The following is a 16,904-nucleotide window of genomic DNA, read 5'->3' as shown; positions in this document are numbered from 1 at the left end:
GGGTGCTGCCCCCCGGGCTGCGCTGCTGCCCCCGCCGCGGCCGCCAGGGGACGCTCTGAGAAAGAGTTTGCGGCCGGGCCGGGCTCTGCCCGCGGGGCTCGGATTCCCCCCCCCCGGCTTTTCCCCAAATTTCGTGTCGTTCTCCACGCAGGGCCTGGGCCCGGCCGGCCGGTCGCTGGCTGCGGCCGCCCGTGGGAAGGACGGTCCGGCCCGCCGTGGGAGGCTGCCGGGCGTAAAGGTGATGCGAAAGCGTCTGCTGGACCGGGAAACACTGAGAGACGGAGGGGGTGTGGGGGGCGGCGGGGGAGCCCCCTCCCTGCCCCGGGCACTCAGCAGGGACAGGCAGCCTCGGCGGGGCTGCCGCCCGCCCCCGCTCGGACCCGACCCCCCCCCACTTCTGGGGCGGTTCGGGGGAGCGGCGGGGCCGTGCGGGAGAGCCGGCGGGGTCGGGCAGCCGCTCCTCTCGCTGCCCCGCCGGAGGGGCTTCAGACCGGCTTCCAGGAGGGGTCCTGAGGTCCCGCCGCCGCTGTTTTGTTTGCAGAAGAACCCTATCAGCAGAACAATTCCCGCACCACACCCCTGTTATCATTTTAGGTAACCTCCCTGTTTGAAATATTTTAAGTGGATAATAAAATAGTCACCATATCCGTGTCAATTCCCGCAACGAGGAGCCGGGATACTCCTCTCGGCCGGGCCGCCCCCCCCGCGGCAGGAAGGCGGCTCTGGCTCCGCGGAGCGCCCCGGCAGCCGCGGCTTCCCCCGTGGGCTTGGACCCGGCGCGACCAAGCCCCGCAGACACCTGCCGTGAGCCCGCTGCCACGCAGGGGGCCCGGCTGCGAGTGGCTGAGCGTCCCTCTTTTTGTCGTTAGAAGGATCAATTAAAAAAAAAAAAAAAAAGCGAAGAGGGCACTGCGGGTACGCGGGCGGGGCGTTCGGGCTACACGGGGCTTTCTCTTTGCCCGCGGGTGGGTGGGGGGCGGCCGCCCCTCCGTACCTGCCGGTACCGCCTAAGCCGCCCCGGTGAGGGGCGGAGCGGCGCCCCCGGCCGCGCCGCCGGGGATGCTGTTGGGCCGCCGGGGGCTCGCCCCGGTTCATCCCGGCTCGGGAACCGGGCGGGAGAGCGGCAGCACGTTACACGCGGGGAGGCAGAGCGAGGGGAGGAGCGTGGGGGGGGGGGGCCGGGGCGAACGCATAAAACCAGCCCCAGGTGCTCGGCAGCCCCGGCGAACGGGCGGCGATCGCGGAGTAAAAACTTCACCCCCCCCTCCCAGCCCCCCCGCCCCCGCCCCGACTCCCCGGTGCCGGGCGGCGCGGAGCAGCGCGGGGTGCGGGCCGAGCGCGGCGGCCCCATGCCGCCCGGCGGGCCGGGGCCAGCCCCGGGGGCGCCCCCCGGTGAGACCCCCCGGAGCCCCTGCCGCTTTCCCCCGGGCCGTGCCCGCAGGAGGAGCCGCGCTCTCGGCCCCAGGAGGATCGCTGGGAGCCTCCTCGCAGGCAGGTGATCCGTCTGCCAGTTCTGGTTCCCCTTCTTCCCACCTCCCCCGCCTTTCTCCCCCCCCCCCCCCCCCCCCGGCTGGACAACTCCCTCCTTTGGAGAACACGCCCAAGTAGCTGAAGAAGAGAGAAAGGGAGGAAAAAAAAAAAAGGAAAAGAAAAGGAAAAAAACAACCAACAAACGGGGGAGAGAGAGGGAGATAGCGAACATTGAACCTGGGGGGAGCGCCCGGAGCCGCTGGCGCTCGGGAGGATCCCGCAAGCCCATCCGTTGCCGGCAATAAAGCGCTCCGTGTGACAGGCATACCGATCCGGGAGCGAGGGAAAAGCGAGCGAGAGGGGCGGCCGGAGCGCAGAGCCCCGGAGAGGGACATGGTGAGTGCCCGCGGGGGCTCGCCAGCGCGCAGCGGCGGGCGGCGTGGGGCGCGGCGGGGGCTGCCCCTCTCGGCCGCGCGGCCGTGACCCGCGGCTGCTCCGCCAGAGACGGCCGCGGGCCGGGAGCGTGGCAGGCATCGTTTCGCACGTTGGGCTGAGGCACGGCAAGCCAGGAATATGAACAGGAAAACAAGGCGCTGGATCTTCCACATCTTCCTGAGCCTGGGGATCGTGTACATCAAGATCGGGTAAGTAACTTTTTTTTTTTTTTTTTTTTAGGTCTTTCTTTTATAACAATTGTGCTCTCTCTCGCTCTCGGCCGAACCTGCCCAGACCTGTTACTATTTAACTCGGGAAGGCTCAAAAAAAAAGAAAAGAAAAAAAAAAAGAAAAGAAGACGATGGTGGTGGGTGATCACGATTATTTCCTAAGGGACAGGTAGAGCTGTCCCCGCACCTTGGAGCGACCCTCGGGGGCGCAGCCTCCAGCGGGGCGAGGTGGCGGCCCCGGCGATGTCCGGAGCCGCGAAGGGCCGGGCGGCGGCCCCTGCCGCCGGGGCGCACCGGGGGGACCGCCACCCCCCCGGGGCAGCCGGCCCTTCTCCGCCCCCGGCCCTGCCGTGCACCGCCGGCAGCGCTCGCCCCCGCCCGGCTCCCGCCGCTACCTGCCGCCGCCTGCAGCTCGGGGCGGGCCTCCGCTTCCCCGCACGGCAAATCCCTCGGCGGCTGCAGCCGGAGGAGCCGCCGCCGCCGCCCGCACCGAGCGGGGAAGAGGGCGGCGGGCGGCTCTCCGCTCCCGCAGCATCCCCGGCCCGGCCCGGCCAGGTGCGCCCGGCTGCGGGGGAGGCGGCGCAGCCCCGGGGCAGAGAGCTCGGGTTCTCCCCCTTCCCTCCCTCCGGGTCTTCGACGGGAGAGGGAAAACCCCGGCGGGCCGCTGCCGTGCGTGGCCCGGACACGCAACGCCGCTGCATGTGCTTTAATTGACGAACGAGGAAGTCGGGTCCCGTTTCGGCAGGAGCCCACGCGTTCCTATCTCTGCTTTGGCTCTGGAGAGGGGGAGAGGGAAGGGACGGGGGGAAAGGCGTGTGTTTTCCGGGGGCACCTGCCAAAGCCGGGCCCTGCGGCGCGGGGAGGCGGCGGGGCGCTGTGGCCGCCTGCGGGACCAGCCTCCCCCCAGCCGCCCCCGGTGTCTTGTCGTTGCAGGGGTTTTTCCTCTGTGGTGGCCCTGGGAGCCAGCATCATCTGCAACAAGATCCCGGGTCTCGCCCCCCGGCAGCGGGCGATCTGCCAGAGCAGGCCCGACGCTATTATCGTCATCGGGGAAGGGTCCCAGATGGGCATCAATGAGTGCCAGTTCCAGTTTCGCAACGGGCGCTGGAACTGCTCAGCCCTGGGAGAGAGGACCGTCTTCGGGAAGGAGCTGAAAGTGGGTACGTTGCCTCTCTGCTCGCTACCGACCGGCCCCCCACCCGCACGACACCAAAGGGGGGCACACGGGGAGTCTCACGGGGTTGGCACCGAGAAAGACTGGCTGGCTTGCATAGCTTGTGCCAGCCAGGGCAGGACCGTCGCCTTCAGCGAGTTCACCTGGACGCTGTGGCTGCTGTTACCAACATGACTGGCACCCGTGCTTCCTCCTCGCAGGGTATCTGCCGTGGCCCCTGCCGCATTCAGGAAAGCAATTCCCCGTGCGTTAGCTTCCACCGCAGTATTTCACTGTCCCCCTGCCACAAATCCTTTCTGAAAGGTTTTCCGTTTGTGCGCTCAGGACAGCAGCCTTATTCTTGTACTTAGGGATGTGAAAAAGGTGTTTGGTTCTGGTTACAGGTAGTGGTCAGAGACCGAATGCTGAGTGGGCTTAGAATGATGCTTCTGGGGTGCAGGCACCTGGTGATACTGGCCTGATGTTGGTACCCCTTGGGACTAAGGTCCAGCCATCCGTCTCATTATTAGAGATTTCCACCACATAGAACAGTTAGTTATTGTAGAGCAACTACACCTAGTGCCCTCTCTCTCACCAGAAAGAACGGGTGTGTTCTGGTTTGAGATGTCAGGGCATTTACAAAAACCGTTCCCGTCAACAGGCAGAAGATCCCATTTCCAGTTTCCATTTTTTTTTCCAGTTATCGCAACAGTACAAAACACATCAAAATTCTTAACTAAAGCAGCATTTATAATGACAAACACAAATACCTGGGGAAACAGAGCTGAGGTTAACCCTGTGCTGCAAAACATGTTGTAGTGGAGCTTACTCAGTGTTTGTTGATTCCACAGCACTTAAGATACAAAGACTGAGGAAAAGTGTTTTCCAAATACAGGTATAGCCATTTTTAGAGCCAATATTGAAAGCTAATCACTCGCAGTACAGCAGTCCGCATCCAGAAGTTGAAGTTGGGATCTATGGTTTCCAGCCTTGAGGCCTTTGTGCCTCCTCCCCACCCAAAATGTAGATGCAAAAACTGAAAACCCATCAAACAATGCTTAGCGTGATAGACAGCATGGATATTTAATGAGAACAGAATAAGTGACTGAGAACAGAAGCTAGAAGAGCCCCAAGCAGTCATACAGCAGCTGTGTCCTGGCTTCTAGCTTGCTAGGAAACCCTCTGGACTGGACTGGCTCCAGGCACCGTTTAGTCATATACAGACAGGATACGTCCCTAGTACCTCATTCCTTGCATTCTCATGAAATGCAGAGATACAGCCTTGCCACTCTGCTTTGGAACTCCCGAGAACGCCTGGCATTAACTGAACATATATTTTATCACATATGTGCACGCCAATGTGCGTATTTTCCAAAACTTAGAGATATTTAAGGAAAGAACAGAAAGAGAACAAGACGACTAAATTTGAAAGCCCCGTGTGAGTTACCAATCTTTCAACACCTTTGATAATCAAACAGAGTGAGTCAAGTAGGGAATGTAAAAACCACCCTGCACGACATTGTGAAACATCTGAAAATGGACCATTTATTCAGATTAGCTCATTGTTTCTATTCCTTGAGCTGAGCTGTTCCTGTCAGTGATCCATGCAAGTGTTTGCCACTTATGTCAGTGAAGAGTCCATTTGGATGGCTGACAGGTTTGGGCTCATTTAGTCTAAGAGTAACATTTCCTTAAACAGAAAATGTGAGAAGGATTTCTTCTTCTCCAACAAATCATAAAACTGCAGAGTTATTGTGGTCTATTGTATAAACATGCACTCAGTTCCTCCCCCCCTCCCAAAATTGAATTATTTAGCTAGCGGGTTATATTTAGGTCCTTTTAAAGAAAGTCAATATTAAAGGAAGTAGACTTTGATCTGTCTTTGAGGTGATAACTCTTAATACGTTCTATCTATCCATTACGAGGCTAAGATGGATAGGGCAAATTCATCGCTGGTTTCGGAACACAGTCAAGTGTTGAATGGCATCCAAATTATAAAACTCATTTAAAGAATAACCAAAAACTTCAAATTTAAACAGGTTGTACATTTATATTTGAAAATTAATTTGGATAAAAATTATGCAGGTTTGAAACCTGCAATGTTGAATTTTACTTGCATGCAAGACATGCACCGTGTCTCAAGGATAAAAATACTTAGGCTCTCAAACACCATGAAATATTATAACGTAACCACTCCTGCTCAGGTTGTCTCCTCGTTCTTCTGCTTCTTCCCTATCAGCATGTATAGAAACCTAGAATATCTGACACAGCTCATCTTTCCACGGCTGTAAGGAAAAAGCATCTGTTCCCTACATTTCTCTCTCTTTCCCTAATATCTCTGTGCTGGGGTGTGCTCTAGGTTACCATTCAGAGAAATAAAGGCTAATATTTCGCTCTGGTTAAAAAGGGTAAAACCTTTGTGCCATAAAGCCCTAAGTCAAATTTGGTGCCCACAGACAGGAGGAGATCAGGCCTGTGTGCCTTACGCTAAACTGGAGAGAGAGATGTGTGACACGAAGGACTGTATACCCTATAGGACTTATTTTAAGGTCACTGTGCACAAGAATGGTCCAGGTTAACATTAGGGCAAAGATACTGCACCATTGTAGCTTTTTTAATTAGCAGCAACAGCTCTAGATTCTCAGTTCTTTGACATGGGGTGTATTACAAAATACTATTCCAACAGCGACTAGTACATTAGTACCTTTTATAGTATTCAAAGGCTGATTATATTTCTCGGCCAATTGCATCCTTAAAGTTATTACCTCAGAGGTACACGGGGCACCTTTGTCTTGCCGCTTGCAATAAAGTCAGTGGGCCACACATGACCTCATTCCGCGTTCCCGATTAGAGGCTTCGCTCTGCCTCTGGAGTGGCACTGATGTACTCGCTCTATGATTAGGATATGACTTCAGAATGACAGTAATGTGGCTCGCCTTGCCACTGCACTGCCGAACGCGTGCAGCGAGTGAAGTCTAATATCAATTTGGGAGGATGTGCTTAAGTAACTCTTATGCTAATAGGATTTGCGTGTGTTAGTCCATACAAATAAGTTCCCTTGGATACCACAGATTCTTGCGAGCTATTTCCCAACCCATGGTTTTGATGGCACACCAAGCTAAATCTCTTCAAAACCAGGTTTCATTACTTTCACCTTTACTGGGTAATCTGTTTTATGAATGTTATGCAAATGTACCCAGATTATTTAAATTCTCTTGTTGACACTGCAGGGTGATGCAGGAGGCCTAAGTTCTCCTTGTGGCTGTGCCGTTGTGTGGCTGCGGGACCGTGGCACTCTCCTCTGTGCTTCTCCTTTCCTATTTTTAAAATGGCAACAGGGATACTGGCCTTGGTGAAACACTTTGAAGTCAGTAGAAGGAAAGCATCAAACAAAATTTTCCTGTTCTGATCTGTAGCATGTGTGTACCTGTATTTTAACAAACTCACATATAATCCGTCTTCTAGTGATAATTTAGTTGTAGAGTTGTAGTAAGCAACCATTTAAATTCATCCATGCTTCATACGGTGTATTTGTGATCACAGGCTTGAGCTTCCAGCTTGTTATAGCATGCTTCCAGCCAGTGCACAGCATATACTCGCTGTTTCTTGTGTCATTTTACCTAGTTTGTCCTTCAAAAGTGAGATTCTTCCCTACTGACATACTGTGGATATCTTTCCATGAGAGCTGGTGACAGTAGTGCCAATAACATGAAGTGAAATAACAGAGTAAAAGTGACATCAGTTTACTCCAGCTGAGGACTTAGTCCATTTAAGACAGGAAACGATAAAGTCGCAATCAAGATCAACACAAGGATTTTTTTTCTAGACAATTCTGTAGACACTTTATTAATAATGTAAAGTCACAAAGAGAATTTTTAAAATAACCGTGGAGATGACGCAATGCTGCAATTATGGACACTTTTAAAAACAAACATACTTGTTTACAGTGGTCAGCAGTTCTGTTCCTGAAGACAGCCACAATCAAAACCAAGGTTTTAAAGCAGGATAGGCCAAAAAGTTCCTGCCTAGCTCTCTTCAGGTGAAATGTGTCTCAGGCCTAAAGATCTGAGCAACCAGACATGCCTTTGATAGACTCTGAAAATCATATTTGGGCTCTGATGGATCACAGAAAGAGCAAATGCTATGGCGAAGGCTTTTCAACAGGTGCCTTAGTAGCCCATTTTGCAGTGTGCAGCCTGGTGAACAGGTAGTCAACAGTGACTTTGCTGTTTGTGATAATCACAAGCCAAGGAGTAACTAGCTCAAATAACTGCCGTAGGATATGCATACATTTCATGGTATCTGGAGGACAGCACCATATTGGCATCATAGGGCGAAAGCAAAAAACTACGTCCTTTTGTCATAACTGAGCAGCATTGCCACTATTCAATGGGACTTGCCAAGTAAAGATAATACAAGCTGTTTGACTGCATCTCTACAAAGTGACACAGCAAAGTGGAAAACTCATTTCAGTGCAGATCTATGAAAAGAAAGGCACTACAACCTTGCAGAAGCTGTCATGGACCCTGCATGGGAGAGGATAGAGGGAATCAGCCGAGGGCTATGAAGACATATGGTGGGTCTCCAAAGAGCATTACAGCAAAACTGGTTTCAACCAAGTTTTCATCCTGGTCTTTCTAAAATGCATCAATTCTTTGGTTTCTTTTACACTGAAAGATGTTTCAGTATAATCATGCCGATACCTTCATACATCTGACATTACTTATGTGAATAAGGAAAGCTGAAATCAAAACAAGAATCCACATGGACAAACCAGTCTTAAAACTTTTGAGCGTAGCGGGCCAGCTTAGTACCTACGTACATTGTGCACAATGCCTTTGACTCAGGGATCATTACAGACGTACCTAGATGTATTAAAACAGGAGAGGCTGTTAGCTTTCCTTTGTGCAGTACACTGTTAGCTCTACACTGCCCGTTGGACTGAATTTAGCAGTGATTTAGTTTCCATATATTAAAATACACTTTTCTTCTATGGCTTCAACAACGTAAAGGAAGAGGGGACATTCCCACTCTTGCCTATTGAAACAAATGACAACTATCTTACAAGACAAACTTAACTTGCTTGTTCAGTAGCTATCAGGAACTATCTCTTTCGCTAGTATGCAAAAGAGAACAAGATCTAGCTCATTCTCCTAACTGGTCTGGTAGAGTTAAAAGAAAAATAATAGAGTAAAACTTGATTCTTGAATTACGAAATAACAGACCAAGTAAATAACCACTGGTAGATCATAATGAAAATGCTTGCTGTTTTTATATTGCATGGAAGATTACCTGCACAAGTCTGTGGGGAAACTAGGTTCTAAGTGCTGTTGCACTATTCAGTGTGGTCAATACTTAGAAGAAAGATTGATAAATACTCTGTTTTCTGAACCAGTGATGTTGTGAACCCCCTGAGATATTCAGAAAAGAAATACTGTAATTAACAGGAGTCTTGCTATCTACTCAAGCAAGGTCAGAATTTGCATTTCTGTGCTAAGTTTCCAGCCCTTACAACCAGTTTTTAATGTCAGTATCTTGCACAAGAACAGTTATTTGCAGGCAAAACGGAGGCCAGGCTGAAATATGGCCTGAACATCCAAAACCCAGCATGCTGTTTTATGCCAAAAAGTCAATCTTTCTCAGCAGGGACTGTCACAGTAAGATAAAACATTGCCCCAAGGTCACTGCAGTTGGAATTCCCATCAGAAGGTTTTCATGCCTGCCTTCAGATGTGTCTTGTGAGTACATGTCTCAGAGAAACAAAAAGATTACATTTCATCAGAAAGGTAGAAGAGCTATCTTCTGTCGCAGGGTCAGTATGTGGCATTTTCTAAAGGCAGTGGTGTGGAGGGATCAGAGTCATCTGAAGAGGGGAAAATGTTGTTTGAACTCCAAAATACCAGCTGTGGTTTTGGTAATGCACATGCTTTGAGCAGTAACTTTCTAAATTTCAAGAGGGTATTTTCAAAAATAATCACTGTACCTGGAGTGTTTCGTCTCCAAGAATTTCACGTGTTGATGAAACAAACTTTAGCTTGTGAAAGTGGGCAGTGACTAAACTCCCCAAAGTCTCAAATGCCTCTTAGAGCAGCTCTACTTATTTTATTTATTGGTACTAATCTTCACAAAGAACATGCTGCTGACTTACAGGGAACTGTCTTTTTCATTTCAAGTCAGTACAATATTTTAAGGCACCAAACCCCTCAAAACCGAACCATTACAGAAGGGGGAAGAAAAATAGGAGGTGGATACTTAAATGATTTTTTTTAGCTACCATTTTTATTAATCACACATGCTAGGCTAAAGAAAGATAAAAATAAAGAAACCTGCAAGGCCATACGTAGTCTACCGAGGAAGGAGAAGGCACACCCCTAAGTAGGCAAAGGATGAGTTCTGTTCTTCATTTTTCCTAGCTATGTTATGACCTCTATAGAGAGATGTGAAGTAATGTTAGCTATGGCACATAATTGGCAAGGTACGTTGTATTTTCCATCTTTATATTTTCACAATCATATTTCAGCTCATGTCACTGCAGATAACTCCCTCTCTGACCCTTTGGCTTTAAATAGCAGAAAATACAACCCATGTTTTCCAGTGAGATAAATAGAAATTTGTCTTTTTTATTTCACAGCTTAGTCAATTTATGAGGTGGACTGGTAGGGTGGGCCAAGCTATTTAGAAACATACTTAGATCCTGAGAAGTACCGAACTGCTGAGCACCTACCGACTTCCTGCAAGTAAATCCACTCTGTATCTTGCAGGCTTAGGTCCTGTTCCCCATGCAACATCAAGGTATTGTGCTTCTTTTTAAAACCAAGTTCTCATTTCTAATCAGTGTGAACAATGCTTTTTACAAACTGCTCAAATTTTAAGATTAAACTTCAGTTAGCTCAATTAAAACCAGAATGCAGACCACTCTTTGCAGCTGATACACAGGCAGGCTACTTGCTGATCAGCCATAGCCCAGTCTCAGGAACATTTATACACAAAAGCAAAGACATGCATGTGAGCGTTTGCAGGATTAATGCTCCAAGATATACATGAGTTGTATATAATTATGCTCAGTGTTAGGACAGCCACCCGTGCTGGTAATATTTATGTTTGCACTTACCTGTGATAATCTTAGTGCTTCCCTTTATGACACCTGACACTCTGTGGTGGTGGTTGACTCTGCAGAGCTCAGAGACAAAGTTAAAGGCAGCTTGGGATTGCCGTGTTGTACCCAGTGAAGGGTCTAAAGACAGGACTCCGGTGCTTTGGAGGACGATTTGCATCAGCAGAGCGGAGCTGCAGAAAGCTTGGAAGCCATGGATGCCAAGCTATCTGCCATCAAAGCAAATGGAGCCGCAACACACTGCATGCCGTATTGAATTCTGGGAAAAATAGAAAGAGCACGGAGATACTTACGTCCAACACATGAGGAAAAGCCCCTGTGTTCATACAGCACTGAAGCGCTTGTTTAGACGGAGGACAGCCCCAGGTCTGGATGGGGGGAGCAGACCCAGGCAGACATCCATGCCCACACCCCAATTCCAGGCCGGGTGCTGGTGGGTGGCACTGGTGGGGTCGGGAGCGGGGGCTGCCTCCCCTCTCCCCTCTCCACACCAGCCCCAGCGCATCCGCACTGAGCTTGAACATCCCTTACGGTATGACAGCGGTTAGACCTGGAAATGCTGCCATGGATAGACAGCCCTGTCGGATCACCGGCCTTGTAAATGACCAGAGCAACCTCTGACAGACTGCCAGATCCTTTCCTGAAGTTTCTAATGCTCGGAGTTCAGCTCTGGTGCGTGTTTAGCCTTCGTTTATTCGAGACAATGAGAAGAACGTGTCATTCAGGAGATGAAAGGGTGGCTTACAATTCTTGTACACATATAGCTAACTCTCCACCTTTCTCCACAACTCCTGTAGGTCTCAGGAGGCAGCTGTCATGCCTTTTTTTTTGCCAGTTTACTCATCACAGGTGGTTTTATGTGCACTCTTGCAAGTCACTGCCTGGAAAAGCCTCTACAAAAACCTCTTAAGTTGACCCACCATCCGGGATCACAATTTGCACCAATCCTCCCACAAAGATCAACTGATTTGTTCATTATATGCATTTTTTAAATTAAATTTTTACTTTTTTTTTTCAAATATTAAAAAAAAATAATCATAGATTTGGGTCCAGTTCCAGATTAAGGATGGATTCAGTGGGAATTGACTGCAAGAAGATTTAATTCCTGGGTCTCAACGCAATGTGTCTAGCAAATGGGTCAGAAAATTGTTCAAGAGACAGTTTGAGTAGGTTATGGCAATGAGTTCATTTTATTTAAACTCTCTCCAAAAGCTCTTTTCTGATCTCACTGCTGAAAACATACTAGTTTACTCTTCCAGCTACAGTCTGATCTTTCTAGCCATCTAGAGAAGGTAATGACTGCAGATTAGGATTTTCCTCACTCTGTTCGATTATATGGAAGAGTGAAACCATTGATGTTACTATCAGCCTACTGATTAACTATCTATTTTTGCTAGGAAAGAAGTGGTTTGCTTATTCTGGTCATTAGCCGAAGTGGGCTCTGTGTCTCACATGGTGTGATGCATTGCTGCCAGTTCTGTTCTTTCCTTACCCTGTATTTTGTACCATTATCTCCTGCTTTGCTGACTTTCTTTGTCCTCCTGAACCAGAAGTGCTGTTCCCACCTATGAAGTATTTTGTGATGCTACAGTCACCATCACCTACAGCTTAAATACGAGAGAGTCTCAGTATTGTGTTAATATCAAAGGCTGACCTTTTTCTAATGCTAAGATCCTGAATTTTTTACTGCTAGCTTTTCAGAGGAAAGTAAGGCACAGGTATAAGTTGGCCGTCAGATGCACATAAAAAGCATAGGCTGAAAAGTAGACAAGAGAGAAAATAAAGGAGGATCGTATCAGGTCATTTTCCAAATTGTTCATCTTTGGAAATCCAGAAGTGATGGGGTCGCGCCTTTCAACCTAACCCGTATTTTCAGATTAGACTGACTATGGAGCAGTACGTACTTGGTCAGCCTGCTCTAGAGCATCAGCAGAAGCGCAGAGGAAACAAACCATTGCCTGCAAGGAGCAGCTGCCTGAGCATACCTTGTTAAAGCAGTGTTTCCCTCTGAGATCCTCCAGGCATTTCAGCTGTCTGCTGAAATCAGAAGTAGAGGAGTAGTATTCGCTATTTCAAAGTGGCAGGAAAATACATGTACTCATGTTATCCCATTTGGTTACAACCCCCCTATTACACTGTTTTAGTATCTAAAGCACTGCCACAGAAGAGGCTCAAAATGAACTAAGCTTATCCCTACCCTGTACGCTGACATTTCTATGAGCTGGACAAGGGTAATGAAGCTTTAAAAAAGTGAATCATTTATGGAAAACAGGGACGGTGTGATGCAGACGTGACAAGCCTGTGCCATTTTATCAATACTGCACAAGTACCGAGGGACGTCCTACCTGGATCAATTCCTCCAGACGCTTGCTTTGTTTACCTTGTAATCTCCTAACTTTTAGTTTTAAAAAGCTGCTAAACTTTTCTCCCAAACAACACAAACTTATAAAATAACTTAATTTATGTAATATATTTTATGACCAAGCTTGACGTTGGATTCTGATTCTGCTTGTGCTAGTTTTATACTCTCTGCGTTGCATTTTTCTCCCCTCTAAGAAGCAAAAGAACTGCTTAGTCTTTACAATGTTGAGTGTGTCAGATAAAAATGATCTCCCAGTGTTTTTTATTCTAGATCTTGAAAACCACTTGTGCTAGATCAGAAATCATCCAACCAAAGGAAAAACAGAACTACATGCAAATTTCAACTCAAAATATTTTTTTGATGATGTCTCATTTGCTGCTTCATGAAACAGAAATCTGGTGTAATGCATTGCTCCCCTCTGACCGGACAAACTGGGACTTCTTATTGTACCTTCTCCTGTTTATCAGTGCGTTTTTCATAGTGTCGTACTTGAAATAGTGAGGATATTGTTGAGGATAAACTGGAGAAGGAACTAGAAAGATGCCCTGGCTGGTCCTCGTGGATTCACTCTGGAGTGGGACCCCACTTCCACCTGCCTCCTCTTCCCTCCCCACCTGGCCGCACAGAGGCACTGAGAGCACAACTCCAAAAACACCTAAAGCCTGGGATTTCTGTCCAACATTCAGATTTTCATAAAAAGCCACTAGTTCTAGAAAGCCTCATCTGCAAAGTCCACAGTCATAACAATTCAACATTTTATGGTTTTTCTTTTTTTAAATAAGGGAAAACAAGAAATCCTTTGAGGAAGTCTGATACTTTACTACAAGTTCCTCAATAAACACAGTGCATGGCAGTATCAATAGGAATATTGCCTATGCTAATAAAAGGGCACGAAGTTGCCTATTAACAGATTTTGATTATGTTATCTTGTTTTCCATTTTACTTCCTTGCCATAAGGAAGTGAGTATTTTTCATTAAAAGAACCATTTAGTGACAAGTACAGAAATCTAGATCATATATGTGAGAGGGATGTAGCTGACAATGAAGTGCTTGTAAGATTTCTTTCCCTAGTGATTATTTTTTTGTGAAATCCAATAAACAGCAGAAATGTGCTTGTTTCATGTATAATAAACTATTGCCAGCAGTTGAGGTCTGCCAGAACTTCACTGGCAGGTGTTTGGACAAGGGAAGCTGATCTTCCCATCTGCCCTCTCCTAATGAAGAGCCTGATTCTGATCCTATTCATGCAAGGGTACATTTTGTCATTGGAGAAGTAAGAGTAGGGGTAAGTTCTTAGTTTGGGAGATCCAAGAATTTTTAAAGGGCTGTTTGATATAGATGGGCAACCTCTGCAAATCTCCTTATGTGTTCGTGGGGCCCCTGGTTCCAAAAGCCTTGCAGATCCCATAGGATTCACACATGGGAAATCCACACACCAGAATGCAAGAAAGCTTTGAGAAGATAAATTAAATCATAGATTTAAAGTGAGAACACCCCCAGACAAAGAGAAGCCTGTCATTATAGCCACACTGCACAAAATAATACTGGCTTAACCTCTTCCTCACAGCCCTCTGGTGAGGCTGTTACTTTGCCTTGCTTTTGTCACGGTACTACAACAGGCCAGGATTTTTTTCCATCCTGTGAGAAATTTTGAAATTCAAAACAAAACTTATTTCATTGAGTTTGCACAAATGTCCGTGTTAAAAACTTTGTGACACCTACAATGTGAAAAAAATGTTCCAGTTCAGCTAAAATATTTTCAGAACAAGATTTCTAGCAGAGGTGGCTTTCCTGTAAAAATACCTTTTAGTGTAGAATTAAGTTTCTGATTTTTTAGTAAGTTGAATATGGATGTTTTAGCAATCTCACCCCCAATTCCACCTATTTTTTCTTCTTTTTTTTTTTTGAGCTAGAGCATTTGCCACTCCACCCTTTTGCTATTAAAAGTTTAGTTTGACTACTACTAATACTATCTGGAAATATATATATAGGAAGTTGCCTAAATAATACTTTATCTCCTACTACCTCATGGAGAGCTATCATTTTAGAGAGTGAACATCCACAAAAATCAATACTTAGAAGAGTAGAGACCTGCTTATGCCTGCAGATTTACAGCACTTCTAATAATAGCCTTCTGATATTTGCACCGCAGGAACTTGCCTATCTTTTTCTAACTAATGTCACCATGTTGTATAATGTATTTATGGCACTGTTTTAATTTCAGGTAGCAGAGAAGCAGCGTTCACATATGCCATCATTGCTGCTGGAGTAGCACATGCAATTACGGCTGCCTGTACACAGGGCAACCTGAGTGACTGTGGTTGTGACAAAGAAAAACAAGGACAGTACCATAAAGAGGAAGGATGGAAATGGGGAGGCTGCTCTGCTGACATCAGATATGGAATAGGATTCGCCAAAGTGTTTGTGGATGCCCGGGAGATTAAGCAAAATGCAAGGACGCTCATGAACCTGCACAACAACGAGGCCGGGCGGAAGGTAAGTGCCTCTGCCCTCCCCCAGACGCGGCCAGCTCCGGCCGAGGGTTGGAGGTGGGCTTAGATCCCGTACAGTGCATGAGAACTGCAGCGCGCTTTAATGCTCACCTCGTTTTACAGTAGACAAGTAGGCACCTTTGCAAGTTATACAAGCTCGTTGGACCATCTGTCCATCAAACATTTGTCTAAATGTTACTCTTTACAGCTGTAAAAAGAAAAAAGCAAACAAACATTTTATCTGGAAAGTCAAATGGTACTTATGATAAAAAGCTCGCCTGCTACTGTGTGGGTAAATGGGATTCTCGTCAGGTTCAGACATGAACTTCGCACTCATTTGAAAAGGGATCATTTTCAACCCAACTGTTTAAACCTTGCTCTTTGTGCGAGGACTACCTCTACGAGGAGAAAAATACTTTAGCAAAAAGACCGCAGGCTGACTCACTGTTACACCGTGATATGGATTTGGTTTCTCATTTTGCACAGCAAGCTTCCCGCCCCCTTCCCATTCTTTGGGACTGGGTAGCTGAAAGCAGCTACTGCAGAACCAGCGCGCGGGAAGATGGGAGTTCAGCAGCTTCCAACACGCACGTTCCCTGGGATCCTGGGCACCGAGTGCCCTGCGTTTCTGCCTTCGCCGTTTGCTGCACTCGGCCAGTTTTCTGATTGTCAGTGGCAGCTGTTGCAGATGCAAGACCCAATCTGATCTGTGCTCCTCAGATCCTTGCAGGTCAGGCGTTCCCCAGAGACCTCAGAGCGGTCTCAGCGGTGGAGGGGCTCTGATTTACACCGGAACAGCCCGGGATGTCCGTGTGCTCCCCATACAGCCCCATGCAGGTGCAGTCCAGCGCTGCTTTCCATACGGGAGTCACGTTTTGCTGATCACATCTTATGGAATGAATGTAAATCTTCTTGCTTTCTTAGCTCTCTATTTTACCTTCTCCACTGTTTGCGCTCCTGTGCATTAGTACTGATTTTAGCATTATGTTAGTGTGACTTAGAAGCAAATGGGAGAAGGAAGTTAGGAACAGCAGTTAATTTGTGGATACTATTTTTGTTCTGGTAATTACCTGTAGGCTCTGAGACATCTCCACTTATGCTGGAGCCAAGCAGATTGTATTGAAGAGAAGTCATTTCCACCCCAAACAAAAGCCTAACCCTTCTTTTATTTATTGCTACTGTAGTAGTTTTACAGGTGAGATTATGGTTTTACTCTGTCTAGTATCCCGATGCCTGCGTCCGGCTGTCTAGTGCAAACATGGTACTTCAAAATACTAGCAAAATGAACACTGAATTCTGAGAATAACTCAAGGACTAACCATTAATATTTGCTAAACAAATGATCTGAGATCTTTATTACTTGGCTTCTGGTAGCATGAAGACACATACTGAAAAGCCTGGTAAAACACCAAGGCCCACAGTCTGCTCTCTTACATGAGCACAAATCCACTGAAATAAAAAGTAGCAGAGGAGTTTCACCTTTGTGGGAAAGCTACTTCCTTGAAAGGTCTGCTTTTATTTGATAGGTGCTGGCAGTAAAAGAGTCCCAGGAAATGACATACCAGCCTACAGAGGACTGCAAACATAGATGGAACTGGCTACTGCCTAGGAATTTTTTTCCAAGGCAAAGCTCAAAGACATAGACAAA

At 47.4% G+C, this 16,904-nt stretch overlaps 1 protein-coding gene across 1 annotated transcript in view; it reads left to right on the top strand.

The window, feature by feature from the left end:
* Positions 1 to 2,043: 2,043 nt before the first annotated feature.
* Positions 2,044 to 16,904, top strand: part of WNT7A (Wnt family member 7A) — a 36,023-nt gene continuing 21,162 nt past the window's right edge. The window contains exons 1-3 of the mRNA XM_075052571.1: positions 2,044 to 2,114; positions 3,069 to 3,295; positions 14,989 to 15,260. Of these exons, the coding sequence (XP_074908672.1) occupies positions 2,044 to 2,114; positions 3,069 to 3,295; positions 14,989 to 15,260 (570 nt within the window). The remainder of the gene's footprint in view (positions 2,115 to 3,068; positions 3,296 to 14,988; positions 15,261 to 16,904) is intronic.

The sequence above is a fragment of the Buteo buteo genome, chromosome 21 (assembly GCF_964188355.1).
Source record: "Buteo buteo chromosome 21, bButBut1.hap1.1, whole genome shotgun sequence".
NCBI classification, from domain to species: domain Eukaryota; kingdom Metazoa; phylum Chordata; class Aves; order Accipitriformes; family Accipitridae; genus Buteo; species Buteo buteo.
Note: the sequence above shows the minus strand (reverse complement) of the source record. Positions and strands in the feature narration are given on the sequence as shown.